Source organism: Panthera tigris, chromosome F3, assembly GCF_018350195.1.
Source record: "Panthera tigris isolate Pti1 chromosome F3, P.tigris_Pti1_mat1.1, whole genome shotgun sequence".
Classification (NCBI taxonomy): Eukaryota; Metazoa; Chordata; class Mammalia; order Carnivora; family Felidae; genus Panthera; species Panthera tigris.
The window spans coordinates 67240000-67262457 of record NC_056678.1 but is presented as its reverse complement, the minus strand read 5'-3'; the positions used below and the strand labels follow the sequence as shown (position 1 = coordinate 67262457).

Below are 22458 nucleotides of genomic sequence, written 5' to 3'. Positions count from 1 at the left end.
GCTGGGGAACGTCGCGACCTGTGACGTCAGGGGACGCATTCCGTCTTCCGCCCCAGCCGCAGGCCCCCCGCGGGGCACTGACCCGGGCTCCCCGCTCGGCTCGTTCTCGCTCCTGACGCCACCAGCTGGACCCCGGGATGCCGGGCGTCTCCGCCCGCGGCCTCTCTCACGAGGAGAGGAGGCAGCTGGCGGTGAACCTCACCCGTGTGCTGGCGCGCTACCGTCCCATCCTGGACGCCTACATCATCGTGAGGCCACAGGGGTGTGGGCGGGGTGCTACCGGTTGTGCGGTTGGCTGGGTGCCCGTGGCAAGGGCAGAATCTGGAGAGGTGGCTTCTGCTCTCTTTTTTTCTATGGGTTTCGGTCTGTGGTCTGTACAGAAAGGGTTAAAACTGGGGTTACTCCCTCCCGGTTTTTCAGTTGACGTACGTATTAATATTTCCAGTATCTCGCTGGTTTCTCTAACTTTCCCAAGTCCAAAATAAAATGCGTGAACAACAGAGCCACGCTGCAGCTACGTTGAGCTCCCCCAGGAACCTGTGAGGTGTTCCAGGAACACACAAGTTCATTGATCCGAGCTTTGCATAAAGTCCTGGTTTAGCAGCCTACTGGACAGCCACAGCTTTGGAATCAGACCGGCTTGACTGCCTCCTTTACTGTGTTAGATGGAGGCATTGTTAAGAACTTCCTGCCACCTGTCTCTCAGCTGTAATAGCGATCCCTGTCTGAAGGATCGTTACGAAGAATGAGTGAGATGATGTGTATGTGGCACCAGCATCCACTGAATCGTTCGGCCCCCCCCCAAGCCCAGAAGCCATTATTGATTCCACTCTTGCTTTCACTGATCAACAGTCCAGTTCTTCAAAGCGTCCTGTTGGCTGTACCTCCAGAATAGATACTAAATTCACCCTTTGTTTCCGTCTCCATTGCTACCACCCTGGGCCAAGCCACCATCATCTCTCTCCTGGACTACTTCCTAACTGATCTCTGTGTTCACTTACTCTCCATAACCACTTCTTCATAAAGCAGCTTGATCCTTGTAAACTGGGAACCCCGGGCACCTGGGTGGCTCAGTCAGTTGAGTGGCTAACTCGTGATCTCATAGTTGGTGGGATGGGGTCCCGAGTCAGGCTCTGTGCTGACAGCGCTGAGCCTGCTTTGGAATCTCTCTCCGTCCCTCTCTGCCCCTCCCCGCCCCGCCCCAGGTATGCACATGCAATCTCTCTCAAAATAAATTTTTTAAAAATGTAAGTTTGATCAGGGCACCTGGCTGGCTCAGTCTGTAGAGTTTGCTACACCCTTGATCTTGGAGTAGTAAGTTTGAGCCTCACGTTGGTGTCAAGTTTACTTGAAAAACACGTAAATCTGATCGAGACACTGCCTTGCTTGCTAAGTGCTTTGATGAAATCTTAACTCCTTACCATTATCTAAAAAGTGCTAATGATCTGTCCCCTGCTGCCTTTTGAAGGCTAGCACATTAATCCTCTCCCACATTGACTCTACTGCACCTATACTGGCCTGATTTCTGCTCTATAAATACGGCAGGCCTCTGGGCCTTTGCACTTACTGGTCAGCCTGGAATGCTTTTCCTCCACAGGAAGGCGAAAGAAAACAGTGATTAAGGGCAAGAACTAGAGTCCAGTTGGTTTCAGATTCCAGCTTTGCTGCTTACTAGCTTTTTGACTTGGGCAAGTTACTTAACAGCTGTGTGTCAGTTTCCTTCTCTGGAAAATGCCAAGTAAAAATAGTACTTATCTCATAGGGTTGTTTGAAGATTAAATGCATTAATACATGGAAAATGCTTGGGACAGTGCCTGGTATATTAAAATATCTTACGAGTGTTTGCTATGACCTGAGGGTTTTTTTTGTCGAGGTATAATTGATATGTAACTTTGTATTGGGGGTATAACACAGTGATTTGATATTTGTGTTGCAAAATGATCACCATGGTAAGTGTAGTGAAACACACCCTTCACCTCTCAAGTTATCTTTATTGTGAGGAGAACTTCTAAGGTCTGCTCTCATCCACTTGCAAATATGCAGTCATCATCGTTAGCTATGGTCACTTTGATGTACATTACGTCTCCATGATTTATTTATTTTACAACTGGAAGTTTGTATTTTTTGAGCCTCCTCACCCATTTCACAAGCTCCCCAGACCAGTGTCCTGTCCGTACTCTCTCACGCTCCATTGTGTTACCGTTTTCATTAGCGTTTGGTCGTCTCTGTGGCATTTGACGTTACCTGAAATTATTTTTTTTTATGTAAACTCTGCGAGAGCAAGAATCTTGTCTGGTTCATTGTTGTGTCCTCTGAGCCTAGACTAGAGCTTGGTGCATGACCAAAGCTCCGGAGTTTGTGTTGAACAAATGAACAAATAAAAACACCCTGGCGTAACATCTGGCATATAAAGTGTGTGGTGCATATAATGGTAGATTGCTTTTTTAATGTGTTTATTTTTGAGAGAGAGAGAAGGGGAGAAAACAGGGGCGGGGTAGGGGCAGAGAGAGAGAGAGGGACAGAGGATCTGAAGCAGAGAGCCCGACACGGGGCTTGAACTCACCAACCATGAGATCATCTGAGCCGAAGTCAGATGCTTAACCGCTGAGCCACCCAGGTGCCCCGTGGTAGATTTTTTTTTTGTTTTTAAGTTGTTTTTTTGAGAGAGAGCACAAGCAGGGGAGGGACAGAGAGAGGGGCTCCCAAGCAGGCTGCACGCTGTCAGCCCAGAGCTCCCATGACCCGAGCCAGAATCAAGAGTCAGACGCTTAACTGGCTGAGCCACCCAGGTGTCCGTGTGGCAATGGTAGATTATCAAGCGGTGATGTACTAACGCCGCACAGGTCAGCCACCGTGGTGTTGCAGATGCCGACGCGAAGACACCATCCTTGCCCTTAAGTACAGTTGAGTAGAGAAAACGGACACATCCGTGAGTAGGGACGCTGCCACAAGAGAGGTGTCCAGGATGCCAACTGGGCTCCAGGAAAGGGGAGGCGGGAGCAGGCTTCAGAGGAGAGGTGACTCGGAGGAGTAGGAGGTGCCTGCTGGCCGCGGCCAGCGGCCCTTCGTTGAGGACGGGGCAGGGCGGGAAGGGCAGCGGCCTGTTGACCGCTCCCCCTCTCCCTCCTCCCTCCTCCCGCAGGAGTTCTTTACAGACAACCTGTGGGGCACACTCCCTTGCTCGTGGCAGGAGGCGCTGGATGGACTGAAGCCGCCACAGCTGGCCGCACAGCTGCTGGGGATGCCTGGGGAAGGGGAAGCGGTCAGGTAGGGGCAAGAGGGGCCCCGCGCCGGGGGACCCAGGGTGTCACTGTCGGGATGCAATGGAGCTATTCACCGGGGGCCCGGGCTGGCCTATCGCAGGTACAGGTCGGTGTGGCCGCTCACCCTGCTGGCCCTGAAGTCCACAGCCCATGCCCTGGCCTTTACCCGGACACCTGGCTTTCAGACCCCCTCAGAGTTCCTGGAGAACCCCAGCCAGAGCTCCCGCCTGACAGCCCCGTTCCGGAAACACGTCAGGCCCAAGAAGCAGCATGAGATCCGGAGGCTGGGAGAGGTGAGGTGGCGGGGTGGGGGTGGGGGGCGGGAGGACCCCTTAAGGCTGTGGGTTGCCAGGACGTGGGCACTTTGCACGGCCCGCAGGACCATCCTTGGCAGGCATGGTCTGGATGCTGGGTATTTTGTGCGTTCGCCCTCTCGACGGGTAGGTTGGTGGCTGTGTCTGAACCAAGGTCTTCCTAGTTTCCACCTCCGCAGTCTGCTCAGGGCTTCATAGCGGCGCTCTCCTCCTTGTTCACGCTGAGAGGAGCAAGGAGAGGAGGCTGAGCCTGGGGTCAGCACCTCCCTTTCGGTTCCTCTATCTCGTGTCCGTGGCACCCCTGCCCTCTTCCTGTGCCCTCTGCAGCGCCTCCGCCCCCGTTGGGGGTGTTTGCCCTGGAGGCCAACACCCAGTGGCCAGGAGAGCTTTGTTCCCTCCTCTTGTAGTTGGTGAAGAAACTGAGTGACCTCACGGGCTGCACCCAGGTCGTGGATATAGGCTCAGGCCAGGTGAGTCAGACCCTTAACATTCTGAGTTTCACGTCTGGGTGTTTTGTTGTTTGAGTCGTGGCGACAGAGGGCTGGAGGCAGGTCGTCAGGCTGCAGGCCCAGGGAAGCAGTTGCTGGGCAGTGGTGGAACTAGGCAGGGCAGAACTTGAGCCTCCTGGGGGCCCGGGACCCAGGCGTCCAGGTCACTGCTAGGGAGGCTGACAGCAGAGAGGCCGCTGGACGGGGCCGTCTCCACCCTCCCTCTCGTGACTCCAGGGCCATCTCTCCCGATTCATGTCCCTGGGGCTGGGGCTGACAGTGAAGAGCATCGAAGGCGATCGGAGGCTGGTGGAGAGAGCCCAGCGCCTGGACCGGGAGCTCCTGCAGGCCCTGGAGAAAGAGGAGAAGAGGAGCCCACAGGTCGGCCAGCTTTTCGTGCAGCCGGGGCTGCGGAACGAGGCCCGCTTGGCAGGCATTGGGCACCAAGGCCGACTCCTTTCTGTTTCCGGGATTGACGGCGTGATCCCCAATTCTGCTACCCCTTTGAGGGCCCCCCGTCACCCAAACCTCCTCATACCGTAAAAGCACTTTCTGGTTACAAAGTGCTTTCCATCCTGACGTGTGCTTCTCCCAGCCACCTGTGGAGCGGCCGGTCAGGTGTTCATTAGGCTCGTGACAGAGGGGAACCGGGACTCACAGACGAGGTTTGCAGTTGATGGTGATGGGCCCCAGAGTTCACCCAGCTCCCCCGTCCCCCGGTTCTCTCCCTCTTTGGGAAGGAGCGCAGGGGACACTCCCTTCCTGTGGCCGGAGGGGGCACAGGGACAGCAGACTTCCCACCTGCCTCTGTTCCGTCCTGCCTCCACAGGTGACCCGGGCCGGCCCTCGCCACTCCCCACACCACGTGGTTAGGTGGGTAGAGCCCACGGCCCTGTGCAAGGAGCTCCTGCTTCCCCTGGAGCCCTTGCCTCCGCGCGGGGCCCGCCTGCTGCTGACGGGCCTTCACGCCTGTGGGGACCTGAGCGTCGCCTTGCTGAGGCACTTCTCCTGCCCCGAGGTGGTGGCCCTGGCCTCGGTGGGCTGCTGCTACATGAAGTTGAGTGAGCCTGGCGGCTACCCACTGAGTCAGTGGGTGGCGGGGCTTCGTGGCTCCGAGCTGCCCTACAGGCTGCGGGAGGGGGCCTGCCACGCCCTGGAGGACTACGCCGAGCGGCTACAGAGAGCGGGCCCCGGGCTCCGCACCCACTGCTATCGGGCGGCACTGGAGACGGTCATCCGGGGCGCCCGGCCCGAGCTTCGACGGCCAGGCGTGCAGGGGATCCCCAGGGTCCACGAGCTCAAGATCGAAGAGTGAGGCTGGGGGGGGCGGGGGGGAGACGGGCATCACGGACTGAAGGTCTGATTTCCCTCCCATCCTCACTTGTTAGTGTGAAGGAAAGATCTATGGGGTGTCGGGGGGGGGGGGCGGCTCAGTTAGTTTAGGCATCCAGCTCTTGATTTTCGCTCACACGCATCATGATCTCTGTCATGGGCAGAAGCCTGCTTGAGGTTCTATCTCCCTCTGCCCCTCCCCTCAAAAAAAAACCAAACAACAAACAAAAGAAGATCTAAATGTGCCCAGGGAGTTGATTCCGAAGTCTGACCGGACGGCTTCTCAGAATTATTTTAGAACCGAGTTGTCACTCTCTTGTCAGGGGGCCGTCCAGGTTTTTAAGTGCTAAAACTATGGTCAGATCATTGTATAGATGATAAATTTGGGGACCAATCTGCTGCTGGACAGACAGTTCCCGGCCAGGGAAACAGGAAAACGCATACTAGGGTGGCAAACCCGGCGAAGCTGCCATCAGATCGGGAGCGTCCAGTCTGGGTGGGAGGGGAGGCTCCTGAAGCCAAACTGAGCATGGTCTGTGGCTGACCCCACAGATACGTGCAGCGGGGGCTGCGGCGGGTGGGGCTGGATCCCCAGCTGCCACTGAACCTGGCTGCCCTCCGGGCCCACCAGGCCCAGGAGAACCGAGTGGTGGCCTTCTTCAGCCTGGCCCTGCTCCTGGCCCCGCTGGTGGAGACGCTGATTCTGCTGGACCGGCTGCTCTACCTTCAGGAGCAGGGTGAGGGTGGCCCACAGCAAGGACCGGGGGCGGGGGGGGGGGGCTGGAGCTCTGAGGCTCCTCCTTCCGGCCCCAGCCCCCCAGCCCCGCGGCGGGACTCAGACTAGCTGCTTCGGGTACCAGTGGGGTGGGAGATTTGTCCACGCGCATTCCTGCTAAGTCGGGCTCATATCCCATCTTGCGTTTTAAGCAAGAACAACCCCAGGGGTGGGGGGTGGGGTCGGTGTCTGGGGTGCCCATATTCCTGGTAGAGAATTGGGTCTCCTAGACACCTCAGACCCCCCGCACAGGGAAAGGGGCTGTGCCCACAGGCCTGGCAGGGAACAGCTGAGTTCGTGATTCCTCCCTGAGTAGCCCTGCCTTTCTTCCAGGCTTCCATGCTGAGCTCCTGCCCATCTTTAGTCCTGAACTCTCGCCCAGAAACCTAGTTCTGGTGGCCACCAAGAGTCCCCTGGGTGAGGCCTTCTCTCTTCTGGAAACTGAAGACAGCTGACGAACTCCCATCTGGAGTTCACCCAGAGGACCAGCCTCCTGGCCTCTTCCTGGCCTCCTGGCCTCTTGCAGCTTCCTGCAACCCTGGCCTCTCCCTCCCCATGTTAATGTAATACTATGTCAAGGTTTATTTTTAATTTATTAAATAAGTGAAATCTTTATTTCTCGGCCATTTCTATCTTTCCACCCCCGCTCCCGCCAGCCTCCCTGACGGGTAGCGTCTCGTTACTCACGGGTCTCCCAGAACCCGCAGGCCCTGTCCCTGTGGAGGCTGCCTAACTTCCACCCAGGCTGTCACAACGTGAGGACAGACGCCCCTTCCTTCAGTCCCAGAAACAGGTGCGCTGGGTTAAGGCGCTGATCTAGCAGACGCGTGGGGGGGAACTCCTGGCTCTCTCTTGGTGTCTGAAGGAGAGGTGGCCTGGACCTTCGAGGCTAAGACAAGGAGGGGAGAAGCTGATCTCCAGCTGATTCCCAGGATCAGTACCAATAGACTTTCTTGTGTCTCCGCGTCTCCTGGATCCCCATCGCCTCCATCACCTCCTCCTCCAGTGTCTTTAAACGGGGCACGTAGGTTCTTTCTAGAGCATCTTCCACTGATGTGTCTTTGGGGCCGTCTGTTGAGCCAGAGGAAAGAAGATGGGTGGGAAATCCCCTCCCTCCCTCTCCTCCCACCACCCCCTGTCCCCATCTTCCTGCCCCTCACCCAGCCTCACCAGTCCAGGTTTCAGGGACGATGCCATCAGCTCTGGGAAACTCAGGTTTGGGGATAATTCTTCCTGATCTTGTGGAGACACGTACCCGCTCTCCTGCCTCCGTGAATCTCCACTCCACGTCAGTGGGTTTCCTAGTGGACAGAAGAGATGAACCCAGCCCGGGAACCACGTCTTCCGGCTACGTGCCGCCCCAAAAAGTCAACGGCTGAAAACATGAAGGTCACCATCTTGCTGCTGCTATGTCTATACTGGGGGTGACCCACAGGGGTCACGTCCACGAGAGGGATGGCCCCTTTCAATCTCCAGAACCCCCAACCCACCATTCTTTTTGTAGAAACGGGATCAACACCGATGGACACTCGCAGGGCGGGCAGCCCTCTGACCAGAGCCCCACGTGCTTGCCTGTCCACGGGATCCACGAGTTTGACCTGGCGGTGGAGCAGGGGTGCTTCACTGGGGATCATGGTTCCCCGGGAATCCACGGTCTTGCCCACATAACGGTAGTGCTGTCCAAAAGAGGGGGGATATGAGAACCAGGGGTGTGAAAGGGGGCCCGCCCACCGCGGCTCGGGGCATTCAGCCCAAGCTGGAAAACAACGTCAGCTGTCTCACTGTCCCTGCAGCTCGTCTCCTGCCTCCCTAGGCTGCTCTGAATGCGGTGACAGAGGGGACAGGCTTCCTGAGCGCCCCATCTTCACTCACCGTGTTCAGTCCCTCCAGGACCACCCAGTTGCGCTGCCGGATGACCTGGACCACTTTGCCTTGCTTCCCAGCATCCTTGCCTTCTAGGACCTCCACCTGCAGGAAGACGGGAGGGTCAGGGAGGGGGGCCCTCGCCCAGCCCCCCCACCACTCCACCTCATCCAAGGCTCACCCTGTCCCCACAGAACAGATGCCATTCTTCATCTGAGATGGGCTCCACGGCCACCCGGCGCCGCCTGGTCCCCGGAGGGTTCTTCCTCTTGTCTGCAAGAGAGCCTGGGCGGCTCATCCCATAGCGGTAGTCGCGGGGCAGAGTGACCTTGGATGCCAAGGCCAGCAGGGCAGAGAGACGCATGGCTGGAGGCTGTGAGAAATCCCCTGGCCAGGGAGGATCCAGAAACCTTCCTCGTCAGCTCTGAAGGAGACAGAAAGAAACAAGCGGGCAAAGAACATTTTTTAAAACACTTAGTCCCTTGCTCAGGGGATCTCATCTCACTGAGTCCTCACAAGATGCTATCTTCACTTCACGGATGAGGAAACAGGCTCAGTGACTTGCCCGCGGTCATAAAGCTACTACATGAGAGAACTGACATTCAAACCCCCAACGTCTGACTTCAAAGTCCAGAAAGAGGCCAGGGACCACGCGATCTAGTCACCCCTGAATCGAGGTGACCCAAACAGGGCTTGGCGCATAGTAGATACTTAATAAACAGTTACTAGGTCGATGCAGGAACAGCGGGATAGGAAAAACACAGGTAAATGGAACAAAAAAGAGGCACAAGGCCAAGGGGCAGGCATTTACAAGGAAAAACAGCAGAGATTAAAAAACAGTACTAAAATGTCCCTATGCCACTCGCAATTCCTGAACTCAGTCAGGAAATAACCACTCCTCCTCCCTAAGGCAGCTTCTTTTCCAAAGGAAAAGGCCCCAGAAGCAGACTTTAGGATTACCAAGTCCTACGTTTCCCAAATAAGTATATTTTCTAAGCCTCCCAATTTTGGATGATGGACTAAATCAGATGGGGTGGTGAGAGAATGGAGGGCAAAAATAGTTAAGTGCTTCCGTTTTTATTTATTTTTTTAAGAGAGAGCAAGCAGGGGAGGGGGGCCGAGGGAGAGAGAATCCCCAGCAGGCCCCACACTCAGCACAGAGCCCAATGCGGGGGCTCAATCCAAGGACTCTGAGATCGTGACCTGAGCTGAAATCGAGAGTCAGATGCTCAACGGGCTGAGTCACCCAGGCGCCCCATGAGTGCTTCAATTTACTGAGCACTTACTACCTGCCAGGTGCCATGCCGTTTTCCTGCATCATGCGCTACAGGAAAGGATTAAGGAGGGCATCTTTAAATCTATTTTAGAACCAAGAACAGAGTCTAACTTCAAAGTACAAATAAAGTGGGGGATTCACCTTCGAATGCTCCCTCTCTGTAAAGAGAGCTTTCCTACTATTCTTACTTTCTAATCTTATACTCTAATAAAACCTTTTGCCTGATGCTCAAAAAAAAAAAAAAAAAAAGTACAAATAAAGTGCACTCTAATGGGATAAAGAGCTGTGGGTTCTAGTCCCTGTTCCACCACCTTACTCTATGATCCAAGGCAACCTAGCTTACAAGCTTGTGTCCTCATCCTGAAAACTTTACAGGGTTGTCGGAGTCATTCAAACTACGTTTGATATTTTATCAAAACAAAGTACAGAATAATGCAAATCGTATTATGACTTCTGGGCAAATTAAAAAATACATATTGTGGCACAGGCTTAAATATTTATGCGAAGGCAACAGGAAACAGCCAAAGTACTTGGCTGGAGCAAAAGGGCACTATCTGGGGGAAGAGTTACTGTCCGTCTTATTCCTTCCCCACGACCTTTGTTTACATTTTCCCACTATGCGCCCCGGGGTGGGGGGGGGGGGGCGCTGGTTTATCTGAACCTTCGGAGTTTTCTTCTTTATACTTCTCAATGTGAAAAAGAAAGTGCCTATGTTATCTTCAACTAGCGTTGGCCTCAATGTTCCCGTGCGGATTCAACAAATGCTTAGGAGCACAGCTAGGTGACTGCCTTAGTGCGAGGAGCCTCACGGATTACTAGCGTCTGATCTTCCCGCCTTCCTGGGAGGGAAGCTGACAGGTGCGGGTACCCCAAGGTTCGTTCCCCAGACGAGGAAACCGGGCGCTGGGGGCCACTGGGCCTGCTCTAGTTCGCAGCTGCACAGGAGCAGGGCCAGCGTTCGGCCCCAGGACGCCAGCGGGGTCGCTGCAAAAGGCCAGGCGTCGGCCACTCTAGGTCTGCAGCTCCGGGAGGAGACCCCCAGAAGCCAGCCCCTAGGCCCTGCCCTCCTCTCCCGCACACCCTGCAGGGGCTGTCCCCGGGGCGGGGGAGCTTCCGCGGGGTCGCCCGGGCCCCGGTTCCAACAGTCTTCACCACCCACCCGCTCCAAGCAGCCGGAGCAGAGCAATCCCGGGCGAGTCCAGGGCGGCCACCACCACCGAGCACTCAACGCTCACCTCCGCTTCGCGCCTTGCCCCGCGCTGCCGTGCCCCCCCGCCCCCCAGCGGCGTCCGCACATGCGCCCTTCGCCCTCGTCCCTCGGCTCTCTGGGAAATGTAGTCTGAATGCAGAGCGGACGCTCAAACCAACCTCGCTCTGAAAGCCGGAAGTTGTAGTCCACCGCTACGGAGCGAGCTGGAAACAGGAAATTTGGTCGGGTAGGAAAGCAAGGAACACCAAGAAGCACGTCGGGAGTTGAAGGCAGGGCAGGATAGGTGCGGCGCTCGGCGCGTCTTTGCGCACGCCCTGCGTGGAGGCCGCTGGGAACCGTAGTTCTCAGAGAGGAGGGCTCCATTTTCTAGGGGATTGTGGCTTCCTGTTCAAAGCAGAGGGCTTCCCTTTCTAGGCTGGGCTGCGGCCAGTCCTCTGCCCGCGCGCCCGTCTGCAGCAGGGGACCGGGGCACACTAAGAAACTGTCCTGGGTTTTCTGCAGAAAGGAATGACACGTGGGCCCTTCCACTGCCGGTCGATGGGCTAGTCACAAAATGTCAGCTGTGGGAGGCACCTGCGATGACCTGGTCCAGCCGCTGCGCGCAACTCGGGGTAGCGGGCCGTTCCACGCTACCAGCCTCCGGGCCCTTCCCCACCAGCGGAGGGTGGCGGGCATCCCCAGCTCCTAAGCTCAGCAATACAGCAGCCCCTCCCCCCTCCGTGGCCGCCAGGGACTGCGGCCGGATGGTCAGCACGCACACTGCACTTCTCGTGCAGGCCTTTAAGGCTTCCCAGGTGGGAGCAGGGCACACGGTGGTTCAGCGGCGGCTGCTGGGAGCAGCGCATTCCTGGGTTTTTGCCCTCCTGTCTCGCAGCCTGTGAAAGGAAGCTGGCACCACTTCCTCCGTCTGGGAAGGGGGCCTGGAAATGGCCAACCCCCCCCCTCCCGGCCGCCCACCCAAAGAATCACTCAAAATCCAATGTAGTAATCAACGGGTTTTATTTTCCTAGAACTGAAATCGTCTACGGTTTTCAGAGCTAAAGTCCCAAAGCTACAGTCAGCAATTTTTCATCAGAGCCCAAGGGGGGGTGGGGGTGGGGGGAGACAGGAGACGGGAGAGAGGCATAGAGGCCGCTACAGAGGCTGGGCAAGGGCACTTATTCCCCTGTCCTCCCAGTGGGTTTCAGATCTGGTGACAACGCTGAGGAGACCAGGTGAGGGACGTGATGGGAACGGACACCAGAAGGAACACCAAAGCCCCAGCTACAAAAAGAAAAGTCATCAAACCCCAAATAGAAGGGAAGCCTCCCAGTGCACCTCGTAAGTGGGGGCAAGAGAGGGGAAGGAGCCGGGGGGGTGGGGGTGGCACACAAAGGGATAGGGGTCTTTAAAATTTTTTTTTGTAATTTTCTTTTATTAAAAACATCTCCTAAAAAATGTGTCTTTTCATGTCTGGGTGACATATGTGACTGTAGGATGGCCTTGAGCACTGTGGGGAGAGGGAAAAGGGCAGCTAAGGGGTCTCCCCAGGGCATCCTATCTCTGGCCAGAGATCCGAGGTGGACAGACGCTCCTCAATGCTCCCACCCTAGCTGGGTGAAGTCAACCCTCTGGACCTCAGGTCCTCGGCCCAACAACTCGGGAGCCCCCAAATCTTCTGACGATCATCTGTGACTCCCAGAACTCCTGGGGTCAGCAAAAGGAAGATTGGATGTTGCCCATCATCAAGGGTTTATGGAAGGGAGCCCCTCCCCTACAAGCTGTCCCACTTCCCCTGAAGCTAGGGGGCTGAGAGAACAGGTACGGGAGGAGGGGACAGGAGCGCACGAAGATGCCATCTTCCTGCCCACCCCCCACCCCTACTTGAAGATCGCCCCTCTCAGGCCCAGAAGCCTACCCTGTTGTTTTATTCTCCATCCCTTCCAGTCCTACCCCCGATACCAGCTAATCCAGAGGTCCAGAATGCTGGGGGGGGGAAGGGGAGGGGCAGGAAGGTGTCAGGAGGTGGAAACCACCAGTCCAGGCCCCAACAGATACCCTGGGAAACGGCTCCAGGCAGGGAGGGACACAATGGCCTCATTGCAGCCCACGAAGCAGAACACATGGCCCTGACTCAGATCACAGGGGTGTGGGGATCTGGAGGCAAGGGCCAGGTGGCCTGCCCCATCCAGGTCAATCTCCAGGGGCTGGGCTTAGAGTGGGGAGAGTTAAGTGGCAAAGGAGGGCGGGGCGGGGTGGGGTTCCCAGTTTGCAGGCCATGGCCAGTTTCCCCAGTAGCACCCAGACAGCAGCAGGAACGGGGCAGGGGCTCCTCTTGAAACATTGGTGGCTACAGGCTGCGGGGGGAGGGTTGGAGGGGAGAAGGGTTATGGGTGTGGCCTTGGGCTGGCCACACCCCAGCCAGTGTCCACGTCCTGGGAGAGCCCACCCTGCCTCCGTGGCAGGACCCCCCTCCTCCTCCACAGGTGGCTGGTCAACCCCCAAGCCCAGCTGCCTCAGAGCAGGGGGCTCCCTCACCTCTCACGATCTCTGATGCCTGGGGCCTCAGAATCTTCCTTGGCAGCCTCTTCCTCCTCTAACTCCTCATCTTCCTCCTGAGGAAGCCCCCGGCCAGAGCCGGGCTCAGAGGGGGTACGGTTCTTCTCCACCTCCACAGGGAGGGGCCTCTCAGCCTCCAAGGGGGCTACTTCCTTCTCCTCCCCTTCGGGATCTTCTGTCTCCTTGGGACGTTTTGGGGAGTCCTAGGTGGGGTTGGCAGAGATGAGGCGGGCTGAGGCCAAGGAGTGGGGGTGCCAGCCACCCACCTGTGCCCCTCTTCCACAGAGGCTCTTTCCTTGACATACCCACAACCCCCTTCCCCAGCCCTCCGCCGCTGAAGGGTCTCCTGTGCCCCAGCTTCTTGGCAAGGGACCCCCAGACTACGGGCTGGTCCACCCCAGACTGCAGGGTCTCTGGAGTAGCAGCTGGCTTCCCTGGGACCCAGGCGGGGATCAGTTACCTCCAGCAGGTCCCCCGCTCTCCTCTTCAGCGCCCCCTTCTCGTTCTTCTCCTTGGCCGGCTCATCGATGACCAGCTTCCCTTCCTCATCGCTGCTACCCTCTGCACTCCCTTTCTTGTCGCCATCACCCTCCGTGGCTTCGGGCTCGGGCTCGGGCTCATCCACAGAGCTCTTCTTGGGGGCAGACTGCGCGCAGAGACGGCAGAGGCTGAGTGGCACCTGCGTGGCCTGTGGGGGCCCCTCCCCAGACCCGCCCTCGGCCACTCACTCCTTCCTTCTCCCGCCTCGCCCCCGCCCCCCCCCCAGGTGCCCAGTCTCACGAGTGATTTGAGACCCACCTCTGTCGGATTAGCCCCGGGCTAAACCCACTGGCCGGGCAGGCAGGGCTCTGTGCAGGAGGGGGGAGGGCTGGAGCAGGAGGCAAAACCTCGGGTCAACTTCTCCCAAAGGGAGCTGGGACCCTTTCCCCGCCGACCCCCGCCCCCCACCCTCCCGCCTCATCCTGCCCGGCTCACGAGCACCTCCTCCTGGAAGCCTTCGTGGAAAGAGTTAAGGCCAAGTCCTACACTCACACCGGGTCCCTTAAAGGGCTGTCCCCACTTACCGCCTCTGTCCTGTCCTTGCCCCCCAGGCCACTGTCTAAATAGCACAATGATATACCACACGCCTCCCCCAACCCCAGCCCCTCCTGCAGGGCCCCCCACCCCCACCCCAGGAGCTCCTGCCCCCCCTGAAAGGCCTGGTTTCTCAGTCCTGAAAGCTAAGCATCCCGCGTGGGCCCGGGTTCCAAATGAGCCGGCGGCCACACCTGCTTTCCAGGGGGTCTTTGGGGCCGCTGGCTGCTCACCTGATAGCCCGAGGCCTTGACAGTAGGGTTGTTCTCGATCTCCCACAGCCCCTCGCTGAACCCTTTCCTCTTGTTGGGCTTGCCAAACTTCTCCTTGGACTCTTCGTAAGGGAAGAGGTCTTTGGGACCCAGGAATGCCCTGGGGAGAGAGGGGAGACTGTGCTCTGGAGCCCTCCCTGCCTGAGCCGCGGGGAAGGGGCGCCGACACCACCTGTGGCCCACGGCGCTCTGCCCATGGCCCTCCCCACCTCTGGCCCCTCACTCACGTCTCATGGGTCCCGAAAAAAAAGACTTGGTACTTGTTGGCTGTCGACTTCACGGCGGCCTCGGGCATCTCGTCAATCTGGGAGCAAGATGAGGAAAATTGAGTGTGAGCGGAGTCCTAAGGTCACAACTTGGGGCCGAGGTTGGCCTCCAGGACATATCTGTGTAAAAGCCGACGCAGAGGGGCCCAAGACGTCACCGAGGTGGCTTCTGAACCCTTTTTAGAGGTGGCACTTTGTTCAAAGTCAGACAGCAGGCCCAGCAGAAACCTGGAGTTGGCCCCCTCTCCTCAAGCCCGACGGCACGGTTCCACCTGCCCACAAGCCCACGTCCCGGCCAGCGTGGGTGGTCACCTCTTCCCCCGGGCTCTCGGCCTCCACCCTCACAGGACTGCAGCCTGCCTACAAGGCACCGGCCCCAGGGCAGCCAGAGTGGCCTTCCAACCGCAACACTTCGCCCCTGCTGAGACCTTCCCAAGTCCGCTCGTGATCAGAGCCCCCCGTACACCTCTTCCTGAAGAGGCCATACTCCCAGGACTGCCACCGATATCTGTCTGGCCTTGGGCAACTTACTGAACTGCCTTCTACCTCAGTTTCCTCATCTGTAAACGGAGACAGTCACAGAACCCAAGCCACAGGGATTAAATGCGGTTTGCCCCATGTGCACTAGCTCTCCTCCTTGGCCACTGGCTGCCCTCCCCCTCTCTGCTGTGGCCACGCTGGTCTCTGCTCTCCCCACACTCACTAACTCTTGGCGAGCCCTCCAACCGCAGCCCGGCATGGCTTCCTCCGGAGGGCGCCCCCACCCCTCCTGGCCCAGCTGGCCCCCCACAGAAGCCTCAGCACCTCTCCTTCAGAGGGCCGGTGCCATGGTTACCCACATCAACATCTGAGCAACGCCCATGTGGACTCTCTGGCCTGCACCTGCCCCGAGACTGGACAGCAGGTGCCCAGCAAGCAGCAGGCTCACGGGAAGATCTGCTGAATGAATCCATGAGACAGATAAAGGCCACTGCTCTGGTTACCGTGGAGGCGCAAGACCAAGGGGCTGCCTATTCAACAACCCCCCCCCCACCCCAGGGAGCAACCCCAAAAGCTTCTGGGGAACACTTTGGAAAGCCTCTTGATATAGTCAGACACTCTCATTTTACAGATGAGGAAATTGAGGTCCCCCCCCAAACGACAGAAGTTAGTGAGGGTCCCAGAGTTGGTCTCCTGCCACGTCCTGGGGGCACGAGGAGGGAAAGGCGCAGAGATCTGGGGTCAGAGGAAATGCACAGGCAGTGGCCCCAACAGCCTCCCCAGATCAGGCCCGAAGAGCCCAGGCCAAGCGAGCTGGGGGTGGGGGGACTACAACTCCCAGCAACACTTGCAGCAGCGGCCTCGGCTGCCTGGCTTCCCGCCGGACACGGGCCAGGTGGCCATGTTGACTGGGGCCCCACGCGCATTTAGGACAGAGACAGACAGCCTGAGGCATCGATTAACACCACCAGGACTGGGACACAGTGTCTGACCTGGGGGCCTGGGGACACAGGGAGGCGGGGTGCCGAGAAGGCGCGGAGACACACCCAGGAGGGGGCGGAGCCCCGGGCAGGGAACGGAGGGGCACCGGGCTCCAGGCACGGAGTCTTCAGGTTCCTGGGCACCTCCCCCCTCGCCCTGTGGCCTCTGGGGACAGAAGTCCAGCCCCTCCCCTCAGGAAAGCCCAGCACCAACTGGGCCCTCCCCATGACCAGGAGGTTGGGGTGTGATAGCAGGGGGTGGAAAGGCACGCAGTTCCCCCCCACAAACAGGATCCCCATCGCCATGACAACCCACCCCGCCCCCGGGGCCACTCAGCAACCAGGAATGTGACCACCCCTCCCCCCACTCTGGATTGGGGAGGAGGGGACACGAACACACCCCACCCCCACCCCACCCCTGAGCCTGGAGTCTGGCACCTGGGTCCCCGGCCTGCTGGAAACCGCAGCTAGCGCTGGAGGGCCCAGGCCCTTCTCAGGAAGCCAGGCCTGGGGTGCGGGAGGAGGAGGAGCCAGTCTTCGGCCAGGACACCTGGGTCTTGTGACCAGCTGGCTCCCCACCCTCCTCTCAGAGGGGGGCGAGGCAAAAAAAAAAAAAAAAAAAAAAAAAAAAAAGAGAGAGAGAGACTCCAGGGCTTAGAGGTCCCAGGAGACGTGCACAATAGCACGAACCCTCCCCTAGGCCTCTTCTCCACCCATCTCGACCCCAGGACCCAGGGCAGGGGTGGGGGGCAAAAGGGCCTTCCTGGGGGTGCAACAGGGAACCTCGTGCTCGGGGCTCACACCTGAGCCAGAGCCTCGAGGCGCAAGAAGGGTGGAAGGGAAGAAACTGAGGCTCAGGAGAGGGGGTGGGGTGAAGGAAGGGTCAGACAGGAGGGGACAGGAAGCTCTCTCCAGCAGCACAGCCCTCAAAGCGCTGCCCCACAGGGCTTTCCCATGTAAAGTGAACTCCCAGGCAGCTGAGCGGTGTGACAGGGGACCCAGGAGGCCACCAGCTGCCCAGCCTCAGGGGCGGAGGAGAAACAAAAGAATGGATGAGAATTAAAAATAGAACCACACGCCAGATACACCCGCCCTGCTGACTTCTAGCCAAATAAAGGGTGGGTATGGAGTTCAGAGGGAAGTCAGGGGCCTTCGACCCCAAAAGGGTCACCCTGCTCCCGGCCTCACCTTGACGGTGGTACCTGTGGGGGAAGCGCCAGGACAAGTGGGCTGTTTTCACTCAGTGGAATCCTCAACCCCTCACCTCACAAAGGGGAAAAGTCCCTTCCATCCTTCAAGCTACAAAGGAAACCACGTTTCTCGCGTTTCAAAGTGAAGGGCAGTTCTTTCCTGCGTATGGAGGACGTGAGGTCTCAAGAGAGGCCTGTACCCCCAATACAGACATATGTCTCCCAGGCGGTGCCTTTATATCCAGACCGTGACTCACAACAAGTGAGTCAAGGGTAAGCGGGGCAGGGTGGGGCCGGACCAGTGCTAGGGACCCTGCCGCACCCCCTCTACTGGTCAACGGGGGAGGGGGGTCTGCTACTTCTCAGCCATTCCAGAAATCCAGGCAGGTTAATTCTCCCAGGCGGGGGCCCATCCACTCCAGGCCCAACCCTCTGCATGTGCCTGGCTCCATCAGACCCGAGGGCAGGAAAAGCTGCCCCCCGGCCCCCAGGGCTCATGGCCACCCGCTGAAGCCTGATGAGGGACCCCAGGTGAGGAATGGGGGAGGCGACTGAACACCTCTCCCCAGTCTCGGACCAAAGCCGAGTCGGGGACCGCCTGTCCACACGTAGGAAGACAGCAGGGAAGGCTAAGGCCACACTGACTGCCAGCCAGGGTTCTGACCACCACACCCAGAGCCGAGCCCGGCCTGACCCAGGAACCGGAAAATCTGGGGCAGGAGACAGTTGGGGCCGGGAAAGTGTGGCAAGCCCAAGAGGCAGAAAAGAGAAGGTGGTGCCTGGATGTGGGGGAGGGAGGAAAGCTGGGTGAGGCCCTGTGGCTGCTCAGGTTTTCTGGGATTGTGAAACAGGAAGCAGAGAGAGGAGGAAGGAACCTGGGGTGGGGGGGGAATCCCAGAGTCTTGAAGGTTAGTTGTTAAGTGCTTGGAGATTCCCCCCAAGAAGTCAAGCCGAAGGAAGAGGGGAAGGAGAAGGTTAAGATGTCGTGTGGCACTGCAATCGGGACAGGTCTTGCCTACCACGTGGCCCCTCCGGCTGGCTGGGCTCTCCAGTCCCACCCAGTCAGCCGTCCTCCCCAGAAGCAGGGCCTGAGGAAGGAAAACCCACTCAGCGGCCTCCACCTGGCCATCCACGAGGCCTCCTTACTCCTCTTTGGTCTCAGGAAAGGCCAGGCCCCTTCACTCTGCCCCTCTAGGGGCTAAGACAGCATCCACGCATGGAGAGGAGACCCAGATTTGTCAGCTCTTTTGGCATCCCAGGAGGATCTATGTGGGAGATAAGAGCCTTGGGTGCACCGATCCCCAGATGTCACAATCGAAAGCTGGAGCACAGGCAGAGGGTGGCACCCTCCCTATCTCTTGGAGATCCAGTCTGACCTCCCCTCCCCAAGCCTCGCTCTATCTAAAAGGTCCAGGCCTCAACAGGAAGGCACTGCCCCCTGGTCCCGCCCTTCTGGCCTGGAGGCCGAGGAAGAAGACAAGACTAAATGGCATCCCCAGTCCCAAGGGCGGCCTCACCCTAAAGGCCACCAGAAACCTGAAGGTCTACCTCACAGGGGCCAATGTGGGCCGGTCTGTGTCCCCCTCACTGTTTTCTCTTTCCTGATCCAGAAGGAGTTCCCTGCAACCCACATTCCAGCTGCACGGCTTCCCTGGGGCCTGGCCCAGCCTCCAGACTTTGTCCCACCCCCCCTCCCCCAGGAGGTAGGAGCCGCAGCAGAGACCTGGGTTCAGTTCTTGCCCTGCCCAACAGGGCCTTGGCATCTGGGCCAAGAAGCCGGACGGATCAAAGGTACAGAGTAAAGTACACAAGTGCCCACAGGCCACATACCCCAACACACACGCAAGGCTGTCTGCGGCTGCTTCCTCACAACCCCCCTAACCCCCAGCCCAGGCACTTAGGCCCTGGAAGCTGAGACAGCCCCTCGTTTCCATTCGTGTCCGGACATCTAGAAGTTTCAGGGAACAGGGAGCTCAAAGCATATGGGGTTAAGCATACTCCTCGAAGAGGGTACAGGGTGAGGAAGGGACTCCTGGGTTTTCTGAGTGGCCCCAAAGTTGGCCTGGCCCTCTGAACAGGACCCGGCAGAGCCTGGGGCAACTTCCCAGCTCCAAGCAGGGTCGGGCCAGATAAAGACACAGACTCACGTGGAGAACGGTAACCTAAAGCCTGGAAGCAGTTCCACACTTGGCCCCCTGGCTTAGAAAGCTCCCTCCTCCCACTGCTCTCGGCCCTATTTCACTCCCCAGAGTCCTACCTCCAGGGCACAGGGTCACGACTGCACCCAATTGCAAAGGCCTCTCCAGACCAACTTGGAAGTTGCCAGAGGCGCTGCCCCCTGTAACACCCCCAAACTCCTCCAGCAACCTCCCCTCCCTCCTTCCCCCCCCTTGAGCTGTCCCAGTCCTTAGGGGAAACCTGAGGAACACAGCAGGTTGGGCTTCTGGGCCCCACCCTCCCACCTGGCCAGGTGCTGGGGGGGGGGGGGGGCAGGCCCTCAAGTTGGCGGGCTCAGTCAACCACATGGCACACTGGGCCGTTGCGGCGGGAGGCTCCTATCTAAGGGGAGAAGCAGCTGGGGCCCCCCCACCTCCAGGAACGGGCAGCCTGGACTGGACCTGCCGGCCTCCCAGGGGCCCTGCCACCCTCGGCCCCCAATTTGCGCTGGCAGCATATGGAGGGCTATTTTGGTGGGGCTGAGCAGCGAAGGGTTCTGGCAACTAATTTCCGAGCCAAGTAGATCCCCTCTCACGCCGCCCCCAAACATTCCTCGACCCTCCCAACTTCAGACCTCTCGCGGCCGCCCCAAACCAAAGTTTTCCAGAAGCGAACTCCGCCTCCGCAGATCCCTCCCCGGGCTGGGACCCTCCCGCTACCTTCTCGCTCCTAGCAGGGTCTGAGTGGGGGCAGCGATCGGGGAGGGCAGCGAGGGTCTCTAAGCGGGTCCCGGGGCGCCCGGGAGGGGTTCCCGACGGCCCCAGCCCAGGCCGCGCGCCCCGCGCCGCCGCGCTCGGGGGGGGGGGGGGGCCGCGCGGACGCCGCGCTCGCCGGGGCCCCCGCCCCCACCATTATGTAACCGGCGGGGGGCGAGGAGGCGCTCGCAGCGAGCCGGGGACTCGGCCGCCCCCCGCCCGCGCCCCTCCGCGCGCGGCGCCCGCGTCCTCCCGACTGTTACGCAACCCAGCCCGGGGCCGGGGCGGCGGGCCGCGCTGCTCACCCGGGCCGGCCAGTGCGGGTAGCCCTTCATCTTGGCGAACACCAGGTCCCCGCACTTGTACTCCTTCTGCCGGTTGGAGCGCGACATGGCGGGGCTCCGGGCGCCCCGGGCTCCGCGCCGCGCCGGCGAGCGTGAGCCCAAGTTTGCGCGCGCGGCGGTGGCGGCGCCGCTGCGCTCCGGCCCTCGAGCGGCCCCCGCCTCGATGGCGGCCCCCGGCCCCAGCTCCGGCGCGGCCACGGCTGTGCGCCCGCGCCGCTCGGACGGGGCGGGCGCGGATGCGGCGGCGCGGTGCTGCGCGCTCGTGCGGTTGTTTGTGTTTGAAATTCAATTGCTCCCTCCTCGGCGCGAGGCCTCTTCCTCCTCCCCCGCCGGCCCCCTCCCCCTCCTCCCCCGCTCCCCTCCCCCTCCCGCGCCGGTTCGATGCGCGCGGCGCTCGGCGCCCCGGGCCTGCCGCGGCCCGACGCCCAACCCGGGGCCGCCCGGCGGCGCGCGGCGGCACAGGCCTGAGGAGCCGAGCGCCGAGCTCGCCGAGCGGGCTTTGTGTGCAGCTGTCGGGGGGCGCCCGCCCGCACGCCGGCCGGGAGGAGTTGGCGCCCGGCTGGACGGAGCGGCCTGGCGCCCCTCCCCTGGCCCGGGGGCGCTGGCTCGCGGGGCCCGACGCGGCCGCGGGGGCCCGTGTGGGTCCCTGCCCTGCGCCCCCAGTGCGCGCCGGGCGCCGACGTGCGGATCGCCGGGGGTCCGAACGGCGGGCTGTGCGCCCCGCAGCGGTCTCGGCTGAGGGGCGAGGCTCCAGTTTGGAAGCCGGGAGGTGTCCGAGGGCTTGGGGTACAAAGCGGCCACGTTCTGGGTGCTGCTTCCTGGCAAAAGCGATCTGGGCTCCGCCGCCAGCTCAGCCCGCAGAGACGAGCCCTGTTCTCGCGGGGAAGAGACCGTACAATGCCAGTAAATCCCAGACCATCCGTAAACCAAGCCGTGAAGCTTGGGGAGCAGGGCACTGCTTCTTGCGGGGGGCGGCTGGGGGGGGGGGTACTGGGGAAGACTCTTTGAAGGCTTCCCAAAGTTGATGACTCGGATCTGGGTCTCCCAAGAGTGATTTTGCTGGATTCCAGAGACGACATCGTAGCCTAGGTTCTGTGATCACAAGTGGTAGAACCAACCCTTGAACTCGGGTCTCTCCCCGTTAAGCCAAACGGGGCTACTGTCATTACTTCTTTGAGTTGCTGTCACCATCGATCTTGGATTCGCTCAAATCCAGACACCTGTGTGGTCTCAGATAAGATAACTTGGATCTCTTACCGCACTTCCAGATCCTTAACATCTTGCAACTAGATATTCTGGATTTGAATAGGTAAAATAACCGTGCTTTTCTTCGCACAAGTTTCCTGATCCGACCTCAAAGCATAGGCAAGATCTCCCTGCAAAGAAGCGCAGAAGGCCCACATCCACGTGCCTTCCTCCTGAGAACCCGGACCCCCTCCTTGCACTTTCCTCAGTCAGTTTCCTCACCTGTGAGGTGGGATAACTTTCTGCCCTGACACCGTCTGGGGCATGGGGTGGCTGCTTATTAGCGGAGGCCTGCGTCCTTCCTATCAGCCCGCTGTCCCTACACACGGCATCCTTACGGCAGTGCGTTTTACAAGTTTTGCCTTTATAACACTGTGGCCTCCCGGCAGAATTCCCCCTTGGGCTAGGAGCCCCTCCGGCCCTGTCCCAGGCGCTGCTGGCACAGAGGGCCACTCTTGTTGCGATGCATGGCCCCAGCCTCCCGCGCGGACTTGTCGATTTGTTTCAAAAGCAAATCCAAACTTGTTGCAACAGAGCAGCTAGACTCCAGTTGGTGTTTACTTTGCAGAGCATTCCAGTTTGAAATGTTGTCAGTGTGATAGTCCACATTCTGTCAGGCTAATGCTTTTGTTTGTT

At 59.4% G+C, this 22458-nt stretch overlaps 3 protein-coding genes across 6 annotated transcripts; 1 reads left to right on the top strand and 2 right to left on the bottom strand.

Annotated features, from left to right (window-relative positions):
- The first annotated feature begins 55 nt into the window (after positions 1 to 55).
- On the top strand, positions 56 to 6753 carry METTL25B (methyltransferase like 25B). The gene is made up of 8 exons (XM_042975469.1): positions 56 to 248; positions 3143 to 3267; positions 3364 to 3556; positions 3985 to 4047; positions 4303 to 4446; positions 4895 to 5376; positions 5950 to 6134; positions 6506 to 6753. Exons 1-8 carry the CDS (start codon positions 138 to 140, stop codon positions 6625 to 6627), a joined length of 1425 nt encoding a protein of 474 aa, XP_042831403.1. The 5' UTR covers positions 56 to 137; the 3' UTR covers positions 6628 to 6753.
- On the bottom strand, positions 6747 to 10700 carry MRPL24 (mitochondrial ribosomal protein L24). Of its 3 annotated transcripts, none has more exons than XM_042975476.1 (6): positions 10680 to 10700; positions 8217 to 8459; positions 8045 to 8140; positions 7745 to 7848; positions 7343 to 7473; positions 6747 to 7243 (listed from the first exon to the last, which is right to left on the bottom strand). In XM_042975476.1, exons 2-6 carry the CDS (start codon positions 8397 to 8399, stop codon positions 7107 to 7109), a joined length of 651 nt encoding a protein of 216 aa, XP_042831410.1. In that variant the 5' UTR covers positions 8400 to 8459; positions 10680 to 10700; the 3' UTR covers positions 6747 to 7106. The 3 variants fall into 3 exon arrangements, with proteins under 3 accessions (XP_042831410.1, XP_007087953.1, XP_042831408.1); XM_007087891.2 differs by lacking the exon at positions 10680 to 10700 and adding an exon at positions 10547 to 10613; XM_042975474.1 differs by lacking the exon at positions 10680 to 10700 and adding an exon at positions 10471 to 10558.
- Positions 10701 to 11503: 803 nt separating this feature from the next.
- Positions 11504 to 20760, bottom strand: HDGF (heparin binding growth factor). 2 transcript variants are annotated; one of them, XM_042975472.1, is made up of 6 exons: positions 20539 to 20760; positions 14633 to 14709; positions 14367 to 14505; positions 13520 to 13705; positions 13039 to 13262; positions 11504 to 12857 (listed from the first exon to the last, which is right to left on the bottom strand). In XM_042975472.1, the coding sequence occupies exons 1-6, from the start codon at positions 20623 to 20625 to the stop codon at positions 12851 to 12853; spliced, it is 720 nt and encodes a 239-aa protein (XP_042831406.1). In that variant the 5' UTR covers positions 20626 to 20760; the 3' UTR covers positions 11504 to 12850. The 2 variants fall into 2 exon arrangements, with proteins under 2 accessions (XP_042831406.1, XP_042831407.1); XM_042975473.1 differs by lacking the exon at positions 20539 to 20760 and adding an exon at positions 20198 to 20321.
- Between the last annotated feature and the right edge of the window lie 1698 nt (positions 20761 to 22458).